The 25,015-nt window shown below is 36.7% G+C and overlaps 1 protein-coding gene across 1 annotated transcript in view; it reads right to left on the reverse strand.

Annotated features, from left to right (window-relative positions):
* Nucleotides 1-2,754: 2,754 nt before the first annotated feature.
* The window catches only part of TET1 (tet methylcytosine dioxygenase 1), a 173,917-nt gene continuing 151,656 nt past the window's right edge, over nt 2,755-25,015 (reverse strand). The window contains 4 exon segments of the mRNA XM_051982566.1: nt 2,755-4,103; nt 9,936-10,275; nt 20,767-20,904; nt 22,527-22,616. Coding sequence (XP_051838526.1) covers nt 2,983-4,103; nt 9,936-10,275; nt 20,767-20,904; nt 22,527-22,616 — 1,689 coding nt within the window. The 3' untranslated portion in view covers nt 2,755-2,982.

Below are 25,015 nucleotides of genomic sequence, written 5' to 3' on the forward strand. Positions count from 1 at the left end.
AGAGTTCTAAATGACTGACAAGAGCTGGGAAAACTCTATTTTGCCTTAATCTTCCCCCCACCTCCTGGAGATTATTTAAATATTTTCAATATACTATATCATGAACCAGAAGGTCTTGAGTTAAAATTTTAGAGAAAATTCCAAAATTACAAATCCCTTTGTAATATTTCCTGCCTTTGTTTATGCTGCTGTCCTCATACTCCCAATAAAAGACAGCTCAACAATTTTTTCCTAATAAATTTGCTTGACTAGGAAATTGTTGGAATCTTTACAAACTGTTAACTCATTAGAGTTGATGTTTTGGGCCAGAACCTGAAACAAGGTACTAGTGTGTTTACACCTTTACTCATTGGAATTCACAAGTATGGGAGATTCACAAAGTAAACTTTGTAACTTTGTGAATTCATATCTCCCTTGAGTTATCACCTTGTTTCAAGTTGAGTTAACACTAGGGTTCCAACAGGAAATAACTTGAATCAAGGCTGCTATAGAAGCTAAGGCTCAGAATTTAAAATGATTAAATGTACTAGAATCCCTGTTAAATATTGGATCAGAAACGTTGCTCTTTGGGGGCTGATGGGGATGACAGCTCTGCCTTCATCATTTTAGTAACATAAAGATAGGGTTAACCGTTGAGGAACTAAACTACTTGGTTTAAGCTGCCATTTCTAATCAGTAATAGGCCATTGTACTAAACAGAGAAATATGTATTCCTGATCAACCAATACTCACAAATACCTTGAAGCAGCCAGGGCAATTTACAATTCACCACTTATACAAATCATCATTTACAAAACTTCAGGCTCACAAAAATATACACGTCTTAAAATGGAGATCTAAGGCACACCAAAGACTAAAACTACGTTCAAGAAGCAGAAAACTTCTGGTCCAAGATGGTGGTCCAGCATTTTGACTTTTTTTTGTTATTCATAATCTCTTCATATTACTTTAATTAAACCGATCAAAAGCTGGGCACAACATCTTGCTCCACAGGGTATTTGCCAATCTTGCTTGTTTGCTTAAGACAATAAGTTACAAAGTGTTCAAAGAGAGAGACTGAAACTCCAATGAAGGGTATGTAGGGAAAACAAATTTTTTTTAATTAAAAAGTTCATGTATTGTCTGCACCCAAACTGTCAGTATTAATGGTTGTAGTAGATTCCTATGGCATTTCCAAGGAAAAAGCACCATTAGGTTTAGATACTAGCAAGTAACCTCGACATTATTTTGTTATAGCACCTCTACATTATAACACAGTCAAATACATACAGCATTAGTATAATTCTTCATAGACAAAAGGTTTAGTTTAGATAACCTTACTGTTTGGCTATAACTTCATTCAATAAATAAATGTAAAAAGGAAAAGAAAAGGAAGATGGGATTCTAGAATATTTAGTAAATGGAGTGTCTACTTTTCCTATTTTTTAGAACAGAAATAACTATATTTATTTGGTGAAATATAAGTTTTCAAAATTTGGGAGCAAGTGATTCAAAATTAAAATAAACTTTCCAACAAAAAATAAATTCATATTTTAAAATATTCACAGAAGTTGCTCATGAAGGGAAGAAATGATCCATTTGAACTGAATTTGCATTTTTCCTGAATACTAAACATTTCTGTAGGACCTTATTTGATTATTTTATATTTGGGATAAAAAAAAGAGAGAGATGTTTTCTTTTTTCATATCAACATTTTCTCCTATATCAGTAAAATTTTTCAGAATAAACCAGGTAAGTTTAGGGGTCATTTACTTATTTAGTTTCTACCCATACCTCCTAGACATCGGGAAGATTTGGTGTCTTTGAACCCCACAAATTTCAATGATTGATGTGATAAGAATCTATCTCACTTGTCTTTGTTCTGAAAAATTCTTCACTGATGAGAATGCATGAGAGCTTGGTTAGATTATTAACTGCAAGACTGCTCAAAAAAAAAAATCAGAGCGCTTATCTTTAAAAAGCTCTCAGTATGCCATTTTAACTCCCAATAATGACACAGACATACATTGGTAATACATTTCCTAACTTGGATTTTGTAGACAACCATTTTCTGCATTGCTTACTGATTTATATGCATCTGATATCTTTAATGAAAAAAAGGTCAAATAAAAAAGAAACACCACAAACCACATACATTATTAGTATACATATTTCAGTTGTAGCAATATGGAACTCTACACAGCAAGAATAAAATGATTTCTTTTATAGAATATGCACAAACAATAGACAATATGATTCTTATACTATACTATTTCAAGTTAATTTTAAAAATAGAAAGTGCTTTTAAAATATATAATATATATATATATGTATATATATTTACAGTTTACAAACAGCCTCCAACCATCACTAAGAATAACAACTGGGTCGTTCTATATTATACGAGAACTCTTTCCAGAGAGAGGGAATTTCATTGGTTCATTGTGAAGATATAAATGGATTTTCATTTTTAGAGCAATGATTGGAAGTTGCTGGAACAATGGCACCATGAAGTAATATCAGCTTATCTTTCACTGTTTCAATGTGGTTAAGCACCAAGAGCTATGGAGAGCTAATACTGTAAAACTTGATTTTTACCTCTTAAAATAGGAAAGAATCTGTTAAAATCCTCTAAAAATGAATTTCTTTCATAGTAAACAGACTCGATTTAAAGCACCAAAGTATAAATTCCTAAAGATCATAAACTGAATCTTTCTATCAAGGTTAATAACCTAACCAAAACTTCTCTTAGGCAATCTATTAAAAACTATAAAATTTCTTTTTTTGTTGTTTAAAATGTGCTTGAGCACCACGCCACCAATGGTCAAAATATAAAGTCACATTTAAGAAACCACTCTCCCCCCCATTTTTTTTTTTTTACCTCAGCCTTAAAATGGTTGAGATGAACAAAGAGAAAACTGACAACTTGACTTTTTTTTTTTCAACAGCACCTTGAAGTAACAGAACATTGCAGTGGGACAAGATTCTGTGTTTGCAAAGCCTTCAGACCCAGTGATTGTACGGCCCCGCAACTTGAGTGAGGGCATAAGAAGACACCGTAATGACATTGTCATGGGTTACCGTTAATGCTTTCCGGGAAGGAATTTGGTTCAGTTCATTTTGCTCGCAGAAAATCTCAGGACTCTCTGGAGGCTGTTTTGTTTTCTGGTTCGTGGCATTTTCAGTAGCGAGCTTCTCAGCCTCTCTCTCTTTCTCTCGGGCTCTTTCAGCCATCTTTGCCTCCCACACCGCCCACCCATGCCTCGGTTCATTGAGATTCTTGTGCTGATAGAAGACAAGGGAGATGCGTGTGGGATGGTTGCGGTTTGGCTTGCGGATGGGCGTCGTGGCGTGAAGCTCTCGCCGGGCACATTCGATTAGCACCGAGCCATGGGAAGGGGCCACTGCCACGCCACCAATATTGTCGTCCAAGAAGTTGTGTTCGCTGTCTGACCACATCTCTTCCGACTTCTCTTCACTGTCGGCCGACTCGGTCAGCTCATCACTCGGTACCTGCTCGGTGGCGGATGGGAAATGAGCAGCCGGCTCGGGCTCCTGTCTTCCGGGATTCACCAGGGAGGAAGCCAAAGGAGCAGCTTCCCTCGGACCCGTCTTGTGCTCATCACTGTCCGATTTCCCTGCGGTGGAGTCGCCGGGATCAGCTGTCTGAGTAACAGGTGGCAGTAGCGATGGAGGTTGAAATTTTGCCGGGTCAGAAATCAGATGGTCAACTGGGCCAGGAGAAAGGTCAGCATGAAGCTGGGGGTTTGTCACGGTGGAAGCCACGCCAGAAAAAGATGCTGGCTCAGCATTCAGTAGAAGTCCAGGGCATTCCTCAGTTCCTGCATTAGCACCACTGTATTTTGTAGAAACCACTGTCCAGGGTGGAACACTACCCTGATCTGAAAACCCGTAGGAAATTTCAGAGTCATTCTGAAATGAAGTTGCTGCCAAGCCAGACAGAGGAGTCAGGGAAGAGTTCAGAGGTAAGTTCGTCCCTTTCAATGGGTGATGAATGGACTTGATCCAAGAGTAGTTTGTAGTGTTGGCTACACTATGGAGGTTAAAATGTGGATCTGAAAGTTCATTCTTTACGTCAGGATGCAATGTCTCAGTTTTGTTACCTACACACAAAAAAAGAGAAAAATCATATCAAAAAATGAATACAAATTGCTTTTTTACATAGTATCCACTAAATAAATATTCCTCATGAAGTATGCTATTCTTATATAATCCGGCATATGGCTTTTTAAATTATGTATTATAAAGTTTAAGGTCATACTATTTTAGATTCAGAAAGAATCTTAAAAACCACCTAGTTTGTAAAAGTCTGATAATTCATACTATGATTCATATTTAAGGACCAGATCTCTGAATTATTTTTTCTCTTTTTCTTCTTAAAAAATTTGTCAAATCCAGCTTCAGATGTTTAGTAGCTGTGGGATCCTGGGCAAATCACTTAACCCCGATTGCTTATATATATGTATGCGTATGTGTATAAGGAACCATTTAGATGATGAGATAACAAAAGATCTTTTACGATCTATTATAATCTGAAAACACCACCACCTTTTACAAATGGCAGCTAGCAGAGGCGCACACCTAGTGACCTCTTACGGCCACACAGGTAGGAAGGAACAGTTAAGGCTCAAGCCCAGGGATCTTTCCTGTCATGTTGTTGTCTAACATTTGCTGACTTCTTCCTAAATACATCCCCATTTTGAGGATTTTTGATGTCTTCAATGAGGTCGGGGGTGAGGGAAGGAATGAAGGCATTAAAACACTAATAAATGTAAGAGGTTCACAGAATTACAAGGAGTCAAAGGCAGGATTTGAACCCAAGCCTCACTGGCTCTGAGGCTGGACCGTATCCACTATGTCATGACTGCCATATTGTTCATATCATTGTGTAAATTTGCAATACAGAAAAATGTGTCAAAGTGCCATCCCCATCTCACAGTTAGCTTGGCTTTGGTAAATGCATAAAGGACCTAGAATTGCCTTGATTTAGAACAGAGTAAGAAGTGTCTTTTGTAAAGGATAGAGGAAACCCAATTGGAAATGTTTCTTAAAAACTAGTTCAGTACTATAGTCAAATCATTTGCCCCTCTGGGCTCCTATTTTGCATTAGTAAACCAAAGTGCACATATGTAAAGGAAGGTAAGCATGGCGAGGAGGGCACATGGATTAACTGATTTCTAAGGGCCCTGCCAGTTCAATGGTTCTATTTAAAAAAAAAACAGAATCTAACAGAAGAATTGTGAACCTAAACTCCAAAGGATGTGAATGTTCACATAGACAAAGTAATTCATTCCGGTTATAGTAGAGCTATGATCTGGAGAAAGGGATAGTTGAACATATTTAAGTAAAATGAGAAAATTGGCAATAAATAATGATTTTATTGAAAAAAATATTCTAAATTTATGCTAACTAAAAATGCCTCATTTGAAACCCTTTATTCCCTAGGAGAAAATAATAATCACAATAATAATTTCATATAGAAAATTACATAAAAGTTCAACAATCATCATTTAAAGCATCTTTTTCAAAACAACCTACTTTGTGGAGAAGTTATAAAGGCAAATAGAAAGTCTTAGCAAAGGCCAGGAGAGACAGAGGTTTAGAATTGAGTTCTCTCCTCCTCGGGGCAGATATTTATAGTGATTTCACCATTATTCCATATCAGAATGACAGTAGCTAATTTATACAGTATTGTCAGAGGAATAAAATGTTCCACTTAAGTCAATTTCCTTCCTTTTAAGCTCCAAAGCTAATTTTTTAAAACCTCATTGGACAAATCTTTTAAAAATACATTTCACATTTTGTTGCCATTGGGGACAGAGACAGGATCCAAGATGTAGAATGAAGGAACTTCCACCATTAATGCAAGTCATTACTTTAGTTATCATTCACAGTCATGGGGCAGTTTAGAGTGCTCAGAAAGCATATAACCAGTGTGTATCAGGTGGGTCATGTCCGAGGGCTTCCTGGTTATAAGGTTTGTTCACAATCTGTTCTGTCTTAGGAAAATAATTCCCTATATATGATTGAAAATAACACATAATGAGAACAAGAAGCAGCATGGTATGCTGATCAGAGGACTGATCCTGGAATCGGAGGATCTTCAATTTCTAATAACAAAATCATCATTAATATATTCTTCAGACATGGCAGAGAAAATCCTGGATTCATGTGCTGTGAAGCACAAACTGGGCAGCACGGAGAGTGTTGGATTTAAAGTCAGGAAGATTTGAGTTCAAATCTTCCCTCAGAAACTTCCTCGCTGTGTTACTTTGAGCAAATTACTTAAATGCTGCCTGCCTCAGTTTCCTCATTTGTGAAATAGGGGTAACACCAGTGGTGACTTCACAGGTTTTTTCCTGAGGATCAAATGGGATAACATATGTAAAGCATTTTGTAGTACCATATAAATGAGATCATTATTATATGTTACAGAAATAGTCGGAAGGATAAAGACCAGCTTAGCTACTGTTGAAAAGATCTATTCAATAGGAAAGAGGGTCACCAAATAATAGATTTTTTAGGCCATTGCCATCCATAACGATTTTACCAAGATATGGAAGAGCTATGATCTTAATAATAATAATAATAGTAAGTGTTAACACTTACACAGCATTTCAGATTTTGCAAGTGCTTTGCCTACATTATCTCATTTAATCCTCAACAACTCTGGATGGTGAATGTTACTGTCATCCCCATTTTAGAGGAGAAAATGGGAGACAGAGAAAGTTAAGTAACTTATACTGATGAAGGTGGTATCCATGTGGATGAATTCATGGACCTGTGAAGTAGCAACTTAGACTCTCATAAAATCACTCAGATTTTTACTATACATAGGGAGATAACAAAGCTGTGATCAGTCTATGCAGCTCTTGATGATACAAATCAGGTTTCTTTAGCTTTCTCCCTATCGAGTCATTAAAGGACTTTTTTCTCTTTACATTTAAACACTGCTAGTGGCACAGTGAGGCAGTGGGTGGCTCAATAGATAGAACACAGGATTTAAAGTCAAGAAAACCTAAGTGCAGATTCAGCGTTAGATATATCCTTGCTGTGTGATCTGGGCAACTCAGTGAACTTCTGACTTCCTGATGAAAGGATCTGTTGGAGAAGGAAATGGAAGACTGCTCTACAATCTTTGCCAAGAAATCCCCACATTCACTGTTGGTGTGCTAACAAATCAGATACCACTGAGCAACAGGTGGCATAGTGGAGGGATGGTTAGGCCTCTGATTAGGAAGAGCCGAGTTCAAATTTGTTCTTAGATACTTATTAGTTGTGTAAACCTGAGTGAGCACTTAGCCTCTGCCTGCTTCAGTTTCCTCAACTGTAAAATGGAACTAACAATAGAGTCCACTTTCTAAGGCTGTTGTGAGGATCATTTGAGTTATTTGTAAAGCACAATGCCAGGCACTTTTCTTCCATCTACTGATCCAGATTCCTGCTTTGAGACCTGACAAAGGTATGATGCAAATGATACAGGATAAATCACAAGATTGTTTTCTTTTTACATAGAAAAGTTCAATCTGCTTCTGAGAGAGTAAGTGAGAGAGAGAAAGAGAGAGAGAGAGAGACAGAGAGAGAGAGAATTGACAAAAAACAATAAAAAGAACTAAATGGAACATAAAGTGAAAAGGCATATAAACAGCACTAAATTTTTTTTTACTTGGGCTAGAAAGATAGAATAAGACAGAAGTAAAGGGACAGAGACCTTCACTGGTGAGGTCTCAGGGTTGGTTTAATATTGGAAAAACAACCAGTAAAATTGACCTGATCAAAAACAAACTGCTGAGGTTTCTTCTTTACAGATCCACAACTTGAAGGAAAGCAGAAAGTGGAGGCTCAGATAAAAGATCAAACTGATCTCCTCTCTATTTGAGGAAAAGTCTTCATATGGTTATGAAAATAGAATATAAGGGGCCAATCCTCAGGAACCTGTGAGATGTCTATGTTGCCCAAGGAAAAGCTGAGGCCTTAGCCACCATTAAGAAGGTGGGAGGAAGCTAAAACAAAGGTCATGAAATGCTTGACCAGAGAAGAGTCGCCTTCATCTCAAGTTCCTCGCAGGTGAACAGCTGCTGTGTTACCACAATGGAGACCAGATCTGCATTTTACTAAGTTTTCAGTGGCCTCTGATGCTGCTTTTCCTGGTTTTCCTTGCAAAAAGTGAGCTGTCCCTTCTTCAGTCTCCCAGAGATTGGGTTTCCCTTGCCAGAATCATGGCATGTGATTACAGTCATGGACACCTGTCCTATTTCCTGTGCCTGACCTTGAGCTCTGCCAGGTAGAGAATAGAACTGGTTTGTCTATATTTTAATGTCTCCTAGTATGTTGTACACGTCAATTAATTAATTAGATATGGTAATTAATAAATATTCAATGTAGTGAGTAAAGAGAATTAGTATTAATGTGACATACCACCCAAAGAAAGAAATGAAAGAACTGGTGTGAAAAAATAATGAAATGATAGGAGTGGAAAAACAAAGCCTATTTAATCAGAATGCCAATTTTTAAGGGAAAAGCTTTGGGCTGAATTGTGAAAAACACTGAAGAGGGACAAGCCGATACCTGTACACCCTACAAGGCCAAGGGCAAGCTGCTTTTGTGTCCTTCCATGGCCAGAGTCAATGCCCAGTGCTGGCCAGCAGCTCCTACAAGTCCGGGATGATCTGTCTGCTCCTTTGTAACAGGGAGAGAATCCCCCTCACCTTCAGCTAAGCAATCAGTGACTGGGAGATGGTTAAAAGTGATATCAAGACTAATATAGAAATGTTTGAAATGATTACACATGTATAACCCATATCAGATTGCTTTCTTGGGAAGGGGAAAGGAAGGGAGAGAGGGAGAAAAAATTTGAAACACAAAGTCTTACAAAAATGAAAGGAAACTATGTGTATTTGGAAGAATAAAAAAATATTGAGGAAAAAAAGATTAGTGTCAAGAGAAAGAGAAATACTTTGAATACAATTAGAGGATCGGGTGGGTCACAGTTAAAGACCAGAGGCCTCCAGAAACCTCTTCCTCAGACTAGATCACATCAATTTTGTATTCCTTCCCCTTGCTCCTGAGATCCCCCTGGACAGAGACAGTCCAGGGAGTAACCAGGTCTCTTTTTTTCCTCTACCGTTTCAAAGTGATTAAGCACCAAGAACTGTGGAGAGTTACTACCATAAACCTTGTTAGAGACTACTTCCTCCTCCAGCTGGGGTGGACATAGGTTTTTATGAGATTCAGGTTTCCTCATTCATGAAACAGCTCCCAGCAGAGTAGTTGGATACTCAAATGAGAGAGTGCCTGCACAGCGCTTTGCAAACTTTAAAGCATTAGATACAATTGCTATCTAGTATTCTTCAGTAATGATCCATATATTACTACAGTAATTAATAACGATTCATCATTGAAAATGTTATAAAGATTTACAAAGCGACTTCCTCACAGCAGTCCCTTGAGGTAGACAGTTCCTATATTGTTGTGCTCATTTTTCAGCTGAAGAAACTGAGGGCCAGAGAGTGTCAGATCCATGATTATACTGGCTCTTCTGACTGTGCCTGAGAAAACGGGGATCTTTTTAATCACTTCTTCTCTCTTTTAAAAAGTTTTTTATTTTCAAAATACATGTAAAGATAGTTTTCAAATTTCCAATATATGTCAAACATGTGCAATTCTTCTATACATATTTCCACAATTATCAGGCTGCACGAGAGAAATGTCTGATCGTTTTCTCCAGCCAGCAAAGGAAGATGGCATTTTTTAAAGGAGGGAGGGGAAGAAAATCAGGTGCAGAACGTTGCCTCAATTCTTACACTAGTGGCTTGAATTCTATAGCGGGCACACTGATTAAGCACTTGCTGTGTACAGAGTGCCATACTTTGGTCCATCCTGTCTCCACCCATCAGGTACTGGGGCACAGACCAGGTCAGTTCCATGTTCCTTACCTAAAAGTTGGGTTGCCTTGGGGTGCATTTCAGGAGATCCATTTTTGAACTTTACCGGAGGTGGATGTTTCCTTGGCACCTGCCCGGGCTTTTCAGCTGGCGCCCTCCGGACGTCCGCCTTCTTCTTCTTTGTGGCTCTCACTGGCTCGGCTAACATCCTCACTTCTCTGGGGAAGGCGGTGAGCACCTGGATGGCCCCTGTTTTAATCTTGGCTTCTAATCCTTCTTTTGTACCAAATTCATCCGTTTGGGAAATTTTATAAAGTGGCAGCACGTGGAGCTGCTCATCTTTGGGAATCACACCCACTGATCGATTATCTTCTTTTGTCAAAGTACAGACCTGCAGAGAGAATCACAGAGAGAGCTGTCAAAGCCAAGAGCTTCCAAGGTACCTGGAGGACCTCCATTTTGCCTTAGGGGCTCTGAATCATTCTTCAGATCCTCGAACCAAAAGTCAACTTGGAATGCCGGGGATACTTTCAGCACATTTCCCTGTCTCCAAACACTGATTTTTATTGAAGTACAATACTGAGGGGCAGCTGGGTGGTACAGTGGATAGAGCACCAGCCCTAAAGTCAGGAGGACCTGAGTTCAAATCTGGTCTCAGACACTTAACACTTCCTGGCTGTGTGACCCTGGGCAAGTCACTTAACCCCAACTGCCTCAGCCAAAAAAGAAAAAAAAAAAAAAAAGCACTATATTGCTCTGCTCAACATGCAAGGAACTATACTAAATGCCGGGAATAAAAAGAAAGCAAAACACAATCCTTGTCCTCAAAAACTCACAATCTAGCAAGGTAAAAAACATGGAAACAATCATCAACAGACAATATGTATTACTGGAATATAAAGAAAGACAAATTAAAAAAACAAATAAAAATACCACTGGATTTCTTTTGAAGAGCCCATAGTCTAATAAGAGTAGGGGGGAGGAGGGAGTATAGGGTAATTTTGTGCAAATAACTATACACAAACAGATACATGCAGGACAAATCCAAGATAATCTCAGATGGAAGTCACTAACATTAAAGGAAGACTGGAACTTTTTGCCATGACTTTGCTTCCAATGTTCACGAAAGAACAAGGGAAAAAATGGAGGTTTCTCAGACACTGAGCTAAAAGAGAATGCATTTTATTTAACCCAAGTGGTCCTTTCAGATACCAGCTTCAGCTAACATTAATGGGAAGAGACAGGGCTAAAACTGCCAAGGAATCCTTAAATGACCATATTTGGCGGTAAAGCAGAGGAAGCCTGCTGGTTACCCTGTGATACCAGAGGCCGACTAGAATACAGAAAAGATGGTCTTGGGCTTAATTTTCTGGCAGAGCTGACACATCCACAGATTTTCCTTCTTTAATGTTCAGGCCAAATGAACACTTTTAGCTAAAACATTAATTTCAAAGTAAATATAAAATCAGCATCAATCAAGTAATCTGGGTTCCAGCTCTCCACATGAAACCTCTGCTTCCCTTCCTGACTCCACTCCAGGCCTCACTAAATGCCTTTCCCCCAGACTTGGAGGCCTGACAGGCCCTCTCGCCTCTCCTGGAGCTAGGCCAATAATTGCTTTCCAATCTGGAACCATTTCAAGATGGAGGCTTGAAATACCCATCTCCAGTGGCTTCTTGACCTTATTCTCTGCCCCGTTCCTACTGGGACTTGCTCATGTTTTTGAAAGAGTATTTTCCTCGAGAGGAAGTTCAGCTTAGAGACAGAAGGCCAGCGAGGGAAAGAGGAGGACCAGAGTTCTAATCTCACCTCTGCGACCACAGACAAGCTAAAATCTTGGTGTTCCTGGACAGTTTTGGAAGAGTCTGAATTACACACCAGGTTGTGCATCTGCAACTGGAAGGGGTTGTTACCCCGCGAAGGTAATGAAGTCCGTGAAAGTCCAGACAATGAGCTGTAACATTTACCTCATCGTAAAAATGTCTCATAATCTCCCACGCTCCCCTCAGGATCAGCCAATTTGTCACACTGAAGACTTGTAAATAAATGCTGAGAACAGTAAAGGGAATTTTTTCGCCTTCTGTCTTCATCAGAGAGACTAGGAATTAGCTTTCTTAAGAGACCAAATGAGAGGGAACTATTCTCTTTATCTTCAGGGGAGGATGCCACTTTCCTAAACCAGAGGCTGGCTGGGTTCTGTCATTAGAGGAACACACAACGAGGTGATGGCTATGGGAAGTGCATGTAGCAACAGTCCAGCCTTTGCTGAAGCACAGATTTTGTTACAAGTTGATTAGCCTTGGAATCAGAAATTCAATGCTGCTGAGAGGTGATCAGCAGTCAGGAAAGGGCAATGTTACAAGAAGTCTCTAAGAAGAAGAAAATGATTACACTGCTGCTCTGTGCTCTGGTCAGACACACCTGGAAGGCTGACTTTAGCTTTTAGCATATTTTGGTTTGAAAACCGAGGAGCTAAAGAGTATCATCCAGAAGGGAGGAACTTGAATGGTGAAACACTACAGACCCAGGTGTGGGTCCTAGAAATGATCAGCCTGGAGAAGGCGGGACCCAGGGGAGCTATCTTCAAGTATATGAAGGGCCACATGTGAAAAAGGTTTGTGCTGCTTGGGCCACAGAGAGCAGGACCAGAATCCACAAGGGCAAGTGGCAAAGAAGCAAATTTAGACTGAATGAGAACAATTATTTAATTATTCAAAACTTGGAGGTAGAGTCAAGATGGCAGAGTACAAGCAGCAAAGCAGCTGAACTCTCCTAACAACCCTTCAAACAACTCTACAATAACTTCTCAAACCAAACTTTAGAGTGGCAAAATCAACAAAAATCAGTGAGATATTTTTCCAGGACAAGACAATTTAGGGAACTGGCACTAAAAACTTGCAGATCCCAAGTGGTAGCTCGGAAAATAGGAATAAGACTGAAGCTTGGGACAATGCCTATCCATCCCCAGGTGAATAGGACTCAATTTTAACATATAGGACTCAATTTTAACATAAAGTTTAAAGTCAAGAAGAGACAAGGAAAATGAGCAAACAACAAAATAAGTACTTGACCATAAAAAACTACTAAGGTATCTGGGAAGACCAACACATGATCTCAGAAAAAGACAAAAATATGAAAACAGTTACAAACAAAGCCGCAAATTAAAATGCTAACTGGACTGACAAAAATTCCTGGAAGAGTTAAAGAAAGAGATAAAAATGATAGAGGAAAAATTGGGGAAGAGAAATGAGAGTGATACAAGAAAATTCTGAAAAAAGAATTAAAACTTGGTAGAGATACATAAAAAAATAACAAATAAAAAAACAGCATTGGTCTGTTGTTAAAAAGGTACAAAAATAATTGCTCAAATATTAGAATTGGACAAGTGGAATCTGATATATCACAAGGCTAACACAAGATATCAAGAAGCAATCAAAGGAAGTCAAAAAAAGAAAATATGAAATATCTTTTAGAAAAAAACAACTAACCTGAAGAATAGATTGAGGAGAGATAATTTCAGAATTAGTGAATTATCTGAAAGCTGTGTTAAAAAAAAAAAGCACTAGACATCACATTGCAAGAAATTATAAAGGAAAACTGCCCCGATATCATAGATCAAGAGGGCAAAACAGAAATTGAAAGAATTTAATATTATCTCCTAGAGATTCCAAGATAAAAACTCAAAAGTATTATAGTTAAATTCCAGAGCTCTCACATGGAGGAAAAAATATTGTAAGTAAAGTACCCAGAAAGAAACCATTCAGATATTGTAGAGCCACATTAAAGGACTGGAGGGCTTGGAATATGATATTCCAGAAGGCAAAGGAGCTATTTTTACAACCAAGAATAACTTACCCCCCCAAAACTGAGTATAATCCTTCAGGGAAAAAATGGATATTTAATGAAAGAAAGAACTTTCAAGCATCCCTGCAAAAAAGATCAGAGTTGAGTAGAAAATTTTGACATTGAAATTCAAAACTTAAGAAAAGCATAAGGAAGAGATGAAAAAAGGAACTAAATAATGTTAAACTGTTTCCATTCCAATATGGGCATTCCATATTTAAAGGGAATTAGGAAGGAGTCTACATAGATAGAAGGTGTGAATGTGAGTTAATTATGTTGGAATGATTTTCAAAAAAATGAATGGGTGAGAAAGAGGGATGGATTTGGAGAATTTTTCTCATATAAAAAGGAGGGGGAGTGACAAGGAAAAGCTTTTTAATGGAGGGGGAAATGGAAGGTGGTAGTAGTGGGCAATGCTTGAATCTCACTTTCATCAGAATTGGTTCCAAGAGGAAAGAACATATATACTTATTCAGCTTCTCTAGAAATATTTCTTATCCAATAGGAAAAGGGAGAGGACATGGATAAGAGATCTCTGTTCTATTAAAAAAGAGGGCAGAATTAAGGGAGATGGTGAACAGAAGCAAAACAGATTTTTGAGGGAGAACAGGATAAAAAGAAGACAAACAAAAAAGTAAGATGGAAGGAAATACAAAGTAATCTTAACTATGAATGGCAATAGGAAGAGCTCACTCATAAAATGGAAGCAGAGAGCAGAATGGATCAGAAACCAGAATCCAACAATATGTTGTTTAGAGGAGATACACTAGAAACAGAAACACATACAGAGAATTAAAATAAAGGACTGGAGCAGAATCTATTATGCTTTAGCTGCAATTTTTAAAAAGGCACAGGTAATGATCATGATCTCAGACAAAACAAAAATCAAAAATCAAAAGCAGACCTAATGAAAAGAGATAATCACGGAAACTACATTTTGCTAAAAGATATCATAGACAAGGGAGTAATGTCAAAATTTTTTACAGCAAGTTTCTATGTAAAGGCTCATTTCTCAAATATAGAGGAAAGTGAGTCAAATTTATAAAAACAAAAGACATTCCTCAATTAATAAATGGTCAAAGTATATGAAAAGGCACTTTTCAGAAGGAGAAATCAAAACTATCTATAGTTATATGAAAAAATTGCTTTAAATCATTATTAGAGAAATGAAAATTAAAGCAACTCTGGGATACCACTTCATACCTATCAGAAATGACAAATGCTGGGGGGAATGAAGAAATATAAAAACACAAATAAACTATTGGTGAAGTAGTGAACTGGTATAACTGGAGAATAATTTGGAACTATACCCTCAAGAGACAAGTGATGATCCAGTAGTGTCATTACTGAGTCTGTATCTCAAAGAGATCATAAAAGAAGGAAAAGGACCCATAGGTGCAAAAATGTTTATAGCAGCCCTTTTTAATAATAATGATAGCTTTTTATTTTTCAAAATATATGCAGAGATAGTTTTCAACATTCACCCTTGCAATTTTTCTCCCTGTTTCCCTCCCCATTTCCCCTCTTCCTTAGACGGCAAGTAATCCAATATAGGTTAAACACATACAATTCTTCTAAACATATTTTCACATTATAAACTAATGGACTAATTCCACTAATGAACTCTGAGTGCAAATTAATGTATAATTTCCTTTTTCTTTTTGCTGTATGGCTAATGTGGAAATATGTGTTGCATGATTTCACATGTATAACTAATATTTTTTTGCTTCTCTTCTCAATGGGTGGAGAAAGGATAAGAATTGGGAGCTCAAAACTTAAAAAGAACGCCAAAAATAATTAAGTAAGTAATAAGTCAGGGGAAAGTTTAATAAGCTGGCTCTGGAAGTTATCAATTCCCTTTCATTGGGAATATATGAACATTAATAAAAAATCTGATGATCCCTTGTCAGGATTTCTGTAGAAAAGATCCCTTTTCAAGTATAGTTTCAATTAAATGGGCCAATGAGAGCTTACTTCTAAAATTCTATGATTCTATGAAACCTTTAGGAATATACTATATATATATATTCTGTCTGAATAGACTTAGATGAGCAGTTCTCAACATGTGGTATGGGGCCCTTAGGAGTACCCAGAAGGCCCATGAGATTAAAGCAATTTTAACAATAGTATAAAGATACTTTAATTCCTAATAAGATAATGCTGCTAGAGATAATACATATAAAGAAATACTCTTTGGGGGTCCTTGATAATTTTTAAGTCTTTAAAAAGTTCTCAAGATTAAAAAATCTACTATACTACATACATTTCCAACCATAATCCAAGACTTTTATGAGTTTCCAGTAATTCAGCAAAATAAGTAAAAAATGGATTGAGCAGCAGCATAGTACTGGTCTGGGTTTTATGGATATGTTTCATGATGAAGCTTCTGAAACTGCGTTACAGAGCATCTCAGAATATTTTTGGAGTTTGAGAATCCAAAGTTCTTCTGAGCCTAAGTAAGAAAACACAAGGAATCATGGTGATTTTTCCTGAAACCTCAAAGTTCAAAAGGGTTGAATTTAAAACAATCTTGCAAAATCTTCCCATTTGCCAGTTTGATGGAAAATTTTTCCTATTTCAAAAGGTGACGCATCTATAATTGTATTCAATGGCAGAAAGCACCAATTTTAGAAATATATTCCCTCTTTTAAATCTTTCCATTTTGCCAGTTTGATGGAAGATTTTTCCTCTTTCAACAGGTGACACATTTGTAAATGTATTCAATGGCAAAAAGCACCAATTTTAGAAATATATTCCCTCTATTAAATCTTTTCATTTCCCTCATGGCCTATTAAGACAAATTGTGCCAAATTTCATGTCATGGCCCTCATCAATGAAAACAGATGTGGTGAGAAGAAGATTGGGCAAGGGAACTCTGAAAATAAAACACATTCCTGATGGAATTCATCAGTTTGGACAGCGACCTCCAAACCTCCATGATGCTCCAAAACCACTCAACATTTTCCTTGAAGGGTTTCTCAAAAGATTATACTTATTTTACCATACAGCCTTATATCCACTATGACAAACACTCTTAGGATGGGAAGATTTGTTAAGGGACCAGGTAGGTGTTAAGATATAGTTTTAAAATAGTGGTGATAGAAATAAAGGAGATGAAATGGATTTTACAAAAGGTATAGAACTATTGCTAAAAGGATTTAAGTGTCTCATTGGGGTGTGAATTGAGGAAGAGAAAAGCTGTAAAAACAACTTTAAGATCCTTTCTGTATATGATCCTATGGATTCTGGATTTGGAGTAAGGAACTGAGTTCAATCTTCTTGACCCTTGTGGACCTCATCAAATCACTTGATCCTTGTGGATCTCAATTTCTTTTTCTATAAAATGAGGATACATGATACAATGGAAAAAGCCTGAAGACCTGGGTTCAAGTCCCCCTCCTTTTGAGGCTTATTAATTGTGAGACCAGGAGAAAGTCACTAAAGTTTTTTGACACTCAGTTTCCTCCTACATAAAATGATGGGTCAATCTTTCAGGATTCTCATTTTATAATACTAAGATCCTACAGCCAGACCATATTTGAAATCCATTCCAATTCTTGATGCATGAACATGGAAATGCTAGGGAGATGGTAGAGCCCCGGACAATTAGTCAGGTTTGAAAGGAGAAATAAGTTGTGGTTGCTGGGCTTTATGTTTTTTTTTTTTTTTTTTTAGAGGAGGGGAGAGGATCAACTTTAGTGGCAACACAGCAGGATCAGGGCCTGTGGCCTTGGAAAACAGAACCACTAGGCAACTGGAAACAATTACCACTCCTACCCAGGCTGTGACGTGACTAAAAGCAGGGCATTACTGCTGCCATGACTGCTGGATCTCCACCCTTGGTCCAGGTTGCGGATGCCTTGTTGGATCTGACTCGGTTCATAGCTACACTGTGAATCATCTGTGTGTAAGTAATTAAACATTATCTACCATATTTGACATTAAGGATCATTTGGCAAGCATAAAGTTAGTTTACAGAGAGATGTAATGCTTTGCAAAAACTTTTCAAAATGTTATCTAGTTGGAACAGCTCTTTATAAAACATAAGAAGTAGAAATAAAGGTCCTCCCCAAATGCAAAAGAATTCAAATAGCACCTTGTTGTGGTAGCAAAGAACAAAGAAAAAAGTGGTTGCCTATTGATTGGGAAATATTTAAATAAATTGTGATATGGGAATGAAATGAGAAATTTGAGGAATAAAGAGAAATGAAAAGAAGAATAACACAAAACTGAATACAGTGTAATTGTAATGATCAATTTTGGCCACTGAGAAGAGAAGAGAAAAATGAACCCATTGTTTAGGTAGCTACATGGCACAGTGGATAGAGTCAGGAATATTTGCTACAAAGTAGGTGCTTAATAAATGTTTATTTTGTTCTGTTTCCTTCTCTCCCCTTTTCTTTCTTTTAAAAAAGGCTCACTGGGCAGGGTGGAGTGGGATGAGAGGAAAACTAGGAAGGGGGTCTATATGGAAATGATTTGTGAGTAAAAAATTAAAAGGTTTCAAATATAACTTGAACAAAAAAAAACCTGATAATCACCAAAAAAAAAACAAAACAAAAAAACCTCCTATTCAACTCCAAATAAATTGGCTAACGACATCAACCAACATCTGTCCATAACAAACACAGTTATTTCTTTATAAAACAAATACAATTCCAGGAAAAGTTTTCAAAAAGCAAAGAAAAAACAGGTAGTTTATTAAGTTTCTTCATAAACTGACTTTCATTAAGTTTTCCATCTGGCTTCTTCTGGATCTATCTTAACTTTTTTTTTCTTTTTTGAATCAATTTGTTCCATTTTTGTTTGTTTTCAGAACTGTATTCATATATACATATGTGTACACATACACATATCCATCTACCGTTAAGGACAAATGCAGCTCCCCATGAGCTCATGCATAATGACATCAAGCTTCTACATGTTTTTATTCCTGTGTCTTTAAAATGTTCTGCACAAAGCAGACTGTATTAATTCAAGTTCAACTAAGTGATTCCTGGTGTTATCCTGGCCTTTGCCAATGGGATCTTTAATTCCAACATCCACATTCATAAATTTGTGGTCTGCCCAATATTCAGTGAACTATGTTGAATAGCCAAGAATTGTCATATACACCAAAAACATTTTTTATGATAATCACAATTATTTTGCCATTCAAATTTTTAAAAAGAGGTTTTCAAAGGAAAAAAAAAAGTCGAAGTTTAAGATTTTGGACACTACTGGAAAACCTCCCTCTAAATGATTTCCAGACAGAGGAAATGCCATGGTATATCAGCCAAAGTAGTGCAATTAGATTCACTATCCAAGCACTTTGCTAACATCTTGCTTTGAAAACAGGTTATAATGAACTTCGTGGTAGAAAGCATCCTTTATGTTAATAATTAACATTATTCATGAGTAATTCCTAGAAGTAAACACCAAAAATAAACTCCTTTCCAAAAGTTGACATAGGGCAGCCATTATGGATTTGACCTTTTGGGCAAGGGAAGGAAGCATATTTAGTTGAGTGATGGCTCCAAAGGATGATCTAATCCAAGTAGCTAAAAAAGTTCCACAGAATATAGGAAGGGATGATAACAATGACCAAAACCATCACCAGTGATCATGTAATTACTACACTGCATTAGAAGTGGTAGAAAAGACTTTTAAGCCTATGGGATTATATGGTAAAAATGAAAACTAGGGAGACAGCACAAGTGGTCCATTAGTACTTTGTTGAAACCAGTCAAGACCAAAGCTTCTGTTATTTTAGGTAGATCTTCCATGAGTTGTTCATAGGAAAATATGGGCAAGAACTGTACAAGGTGATCAAGTTTGGAGGGATTTCAATTTGCAACAGTAAAAAAGTGATCACATAAATGAAGCTATGAATCCAGAGGAAACTATATAAAGACAGGCAAAATTAGCTTCCGTCCTAGATTTGTGTATCACTCCACCCTCAGAAAATAAGGTTTTTCAGTTTCCAACATACTATGATAAATCTTTCAAGATCAAAGACTAATTTAAATGGATAATTTTCTTATAGTATAATTTAACAACAACAACAACGAAATCACAACAGACCTCCTTGCTAGAATAAGAAATGTGTTGTGCCATTACTAAGTACATGCTAATGTTCTTCTTTAATTCATATGAGCTCCTTGAGGACAAGACTACTTTGTGGTTTTTGTCTTTATAATCCTGATACTGAACACAGTGCAATAAACACAGTAGAAAATTAATATTTATTGAAGTGAATTTTAACATAAAATTGTTCAAGCAGCTTTTGATGACTTCTTAATGCTTAAAAAAACAGATCAAAACTTCAACACAAATAAGAAATGACTAGCAATAGACTTGGGAAAATAATTTGTTATGAACTGGTCCAGGCATTTTGGTAAGCAGTTTGGAAATGCACTTACAAAATCAGTTATGCTGGGCGTAATTTCTGACACTGGGTTATTGCTACTAGGTCTATATCCCAAAGACTCATGAAAGGAACAGGACAGGTGAGCCATCTGTACAAAGTTATTTATAGTAGCTCTTTCTGTGGAAGCAAAGAACTGAACACTAGGGGAGTGCCCATCAATTGGGGAAAGCCTAAAGAAATTAATAGAATGCTATTTATTGTGGGATAAGAAATAGCAAAAGGAGCAATTTCAGAAAAACCTTGAAAGACTTGTATGAACTGATGTAAAGGAACCAAGAGAACAATTTATATAGTAACAACAATACTGTAAAGACAAAGAGCTTTGAAAGACTCAAGAATTCTAATCAATGCAGTGACAACTAGGATTCCAGAAGACCGATGATGATCTCCCAAGAGAGAATGAACTCGGGATGTAGACTAAAATAGACAAATTTGGACATGGCCAATGTGAGAAGGTGTTCTGCTTCACTGCTCCTGTATATCTGTTGAAAGTTTTTTTTTTTTGTCCTCCTTTTTTTTTTTTTTCCTAATGGATAAGGGGAGAAGGGTTGGATGGGAAAGAAAATGAATGTTAGGTTTTTTTAAAAAGGAAATTAAAAAAAAAAAAGTAATCATTTGCTTTGGACATACCACAGTGCTTCCGTTATTCATGTTATGTGTGTCTTTGTGGGCATGGGCACAGAAGTCTATGCAGGCAGTAACCCCAGAGAAAGGACGTCCATCCTTGCGACCAAGACGACAATCAGAGCCAAGGTGTTCATTTTCTACCTGAAAAATAAGGTCAATAGAATGATCCGGAAGTGACGTTAAGAAACTAGTATTCATGGAAGCATAATACTGTGTTACCTATCTTTTTTCACATAAAACAAACAAACATATGTGATGTACATTTACTATCTGTACTACTGGAAACAAAAATGGCAAGTAGTTGAACAACATTTGGGGGGAGGGAGATCTTATAAGGATAAGAAGGGCAGCTGAAGATACGGGAAGAGGGACAACAGCTATCAACTGTAAGGTTTTATACAAGAGTTTGAACTGATGAATGCCTAAAGGCAGAAGAGAAGTATTTCTGGGAGTTCTCAGGATAGTGGTAAGAATGCTGGACTTGGAAGCAAGAGGCATTGTGTTTTGGATGCCATCTCCAGCATGTCATAAGCAAATGATTTCAGCGCTACGGCTTTGATTCACTATTCTGTTAAATGAATTGATTGTATTTGTAGGACCTGCTTCACAGGGTTCTTGTGATGCTCAAATCATCTTCTGTAAATATCGGTTAATTTTTTTGATACAGCAAGGACAGCAATATTATAATAGAGCACATAAGGGAACCTCACAATTTGGGGATACTTTGGAAAATATGCTTGTCATAACAGAAAGGTTCATGAGCCGGGATGCAAAATGGTTTAAAGTCAATGCATTTAAAACCAGAGGACAATAATGTTTACCATGAAGTAAAAGCATTTAACTTACTGTTTCCTTTGCTTTTTATTTATTTTCTGTCTTCCTTAACGTCACCTTTCCTTCCTTCTAAATATGGATCTGCCTCTCTCTCTTCCTTAGTCTGCTTCCATTTTTTGTTCCCTTAGACTATTTTTTAAAAGACTATACATTAGCAAGATTATTTTTTTTCTTGCTTTCATCTTTCCAGGCTTCCCCTCTTTAATGATGCTCTTTAAGCTTCTTACTTTTATCTTCATTGTTTTTCTGTTTGCATTTGGATATTTTCATTCTTTGCTGGTTTTTTGATAGTCTTTAATTTTATTTAAATTTTCCTTCTCTCTATAATAGTTTTCTTAACCCTCTCTACTCTGACCTGTAAAAATAGTAGAAAATACAAAAATTTGTTAGGAAAGATAATCTATCATCAAATGCAAAATGGCCCTGATAAACACAAATAAAAAAATTATTTCTAAGTTAAGTTCATTCATTTCAATTAGGAAAGTCTGATATGATTGATGTTGATCTGGCATTAGAATTGAGCAGGAACAATTCCAACAATTCCAGAAGGCAAAAGCATCAAAGATCTTCAAAACAGGTCTAACGGAACAATTTTTTTTTTTTTAAAGAATGGCAGAACATAATTTTATTTTTACTTGTTGATCTCTATTAAAAATAAAACTATTACTTTTAATGAAGCAAAAATATTTTCTTCTTTAAAGTAATACATCTGCAGAATTAATTATAATAGTTGAAATTTAAACAATATGCAATTTTAAAGTATGCAAAACATTATACTTCCAATAGAACTATTTTTAAAAAATCTAATTTGGTCAGTTTTTCTTAACTGAAACATATCAGTAAAAATTTTGTTCAAATGTAAGAAGTCGAAGTATATTAAGAGCAGATACGCATCCCTTAATTATCTTTGTATATATCTGAAGACCCACCTGGTTTTGGAAAGCATCCGGAGCAAGTTTCTTGTACACAGGAGCAACATCTGTAGCGAGAGTCTGCAAATTACTTTCAAGGTTTTCTTCCTATGTAAAAGCATGATAATGTAAAAATTGTCCATGAATGATATAGCAAACAAATCTTATAGCAGGTAATTCTTCTCCTCCTCCCTAAAAGTTCAATCCTCCCGACCTTTTAGTTTAAGAAAAAATATTTTAAGAAAAAGGCATTTGTTGTACTGGCAGCCATCATTCTGGGTCTTACTCAAACTGAGCTACCACATTGTCTTTCGGCCGCAACTAAATGAAAATTCTGGCCTGCAATTCAGGGAACCTCAGAAATGCTCAGTGCGTATGTCACCATGGGCCCAAATTTCCCATTCTCCCTCTAGAGAACCCTGTCTTGTCACCTTCACTGGAAACCCAAGCTTCCTTTCAACGGTGGTGGAAAAAATAACATCTTTACTGAGATAACTCAACTCTGCAGAACATCAGACTAAGCAGATTTTTGTAAACAAAACACTCGGTTAGTTTGTATTAATTTAGTATTACAGTGTAACCACTTTTTCAAAGTCATAAAAATAGGAGAAGACACAGTAAATACAGAGGAATTCTTGAATAATTTATTACAAACCATGAGAATGGCTGCGAAAAAGAAGCCATGAAACCAGGCTATAAAAGCTTCTATTTTGGATCTTGAAAGCACTTCATGACATAATTTCCCTAAAGCCAATCACTTCAAATATTTAAACATAAATGCTATCCTAGGGAAGCCCATCAAATCCAACTATCTGGTATCTGGTATTCACTTTTTGACAGTAGTACTATTGGCTGCTAGATTGGAAAGCATGGCGGACCCTCATGATTTACTTTTACAATGACACTGACTCAAACTTATTTAGTGTAACTTATATATTGCTTTTATATATACATATACATATCTATATCTCTATCTATCTATCTATCGGGCAATCTCTCCTCTCGTTCTCTTTTTCATTTCTGGGTTGTTTTTGTTTTTGCTATTTTCTATTACTATTCGTAGACAGTTTGGGATAGGTCAAAAGTTTGAACATCACAGGATTGCTTTCTCTTGTTCCTTTGAAATAATAACAGCAATGGTGATAATTACAACTCACATTTATATGATACTTTGTGGTTCCCAATGAATTTTCCTCATACTAACTCTAGAATGGTAGTAGTCATCATCTTGTAGATAAGGATTCGGAGGCTTGTGAATGTTAAATGAATTGTCCAATCACAAAGGAAGCACTGAAACAGGAGCTCAAATCTTTTGAGCAGATTTCTTCATGATCCCAAAGAGATTAACAAAGTACAGCTTAGTTTGTTATATGATTTAGAAGTGGGGGTTTTAGAGACTGCTCGGCCCACCCCCCTCATTTTAGTCATGAGAGCTCCTCATTGAAAGCGATCCTCCTTTGTCTCACTCCATGACAAGAAGTTGGCTTTTAAAGCTTTTTAAAAAAAGTTTTCCTAAATTTGCAAAAGCTTCAATTTAGGCTGTGAATAATTGAAACTACTTCATATACTCTGCCTAACACAGATGAGTAAATCAAATTTTATGACAATTAAAAGGATAGATATATTTTCTTACACATCTTTCGAAGGAGGTCAGCTACCACTGTCGACACAAAGCTCTTCCTAATACTTCCAACTGTTTTTGTACTCTCCCCTTTTAATCATTTGTATTTATCTTTTAGACATTATTTAAACTTATATGTACATCACGGCTTTGTCCTCTAGAACAGAAGCTCCCTGAGGATAGACTTTTTATTCTTGTATCAATAGGATTGAGAACAATACCTGGCATGAATGCTTACTGAATGCTTGAATTGAAACTAAATACTCCATTTGTTCTATGATCTCATCAATATGGGTATCACCCCCATCAGTAGAGACTGGAATCCATCCCATGCAATTCCTGTTCAATTCTTTTAAATCTGCCATATAGAGTCAGTCCAACAAGTTTTTGTTGTATTCTTTTGACAACTGCAGAGATGGGAATGTAGGAAGAGAGCTGCCTTGCACCTGTCAGCTATGCTCTTGCTATGTGACCAGTCCATCTTATTTCTTTTGCCATATGTTGATATCTTTTCCACTGCTTTTCTTGCACAATTATTAACTAGTCATATGTTCCATCATGCTCCCATCTGGCACCTCTGTATTACCTTTTGATGATCCTCAATTTTATTGCTTTAGAGACTACAATATTAGTAGAAACAATGACTTTAGGTGATTGGCAGCAGAGTATTAAACAATGAACCAGTCTCAGTAATGTAGGAACAATTCTGTGGCTAATAACATAGTCAAACCATAACTTACTTGCATTGTTTCTTTGACGTAAATTGCATCCTGGGTGACTTGTGACTTATTTTTACTTCTCATAGCCCCCATGTCTCTGAGAGAGGAGGTTATCATTTCATTGTGCCAACTGGCTTAATGTTGGAATTAAAAGGAAGATAAATCTA

This window comes from Antechinus flavipes, chromosome 2, assembly GCF_016432865.1.
Source record: "Antechinus flavipes isolate AdamAnt ecotype Samford, QLD, Australia chromosome 2, AdamAnt_v2, whole genome shotgun sequence".
Classification (NCBI taxonomy): domain Eukaryota; kingdom Metazoa; phylum Chordata; class Mammalia; order Dasyuromorphia; family Dasyuridae; genus Antechinus; species Antechinus flavipes.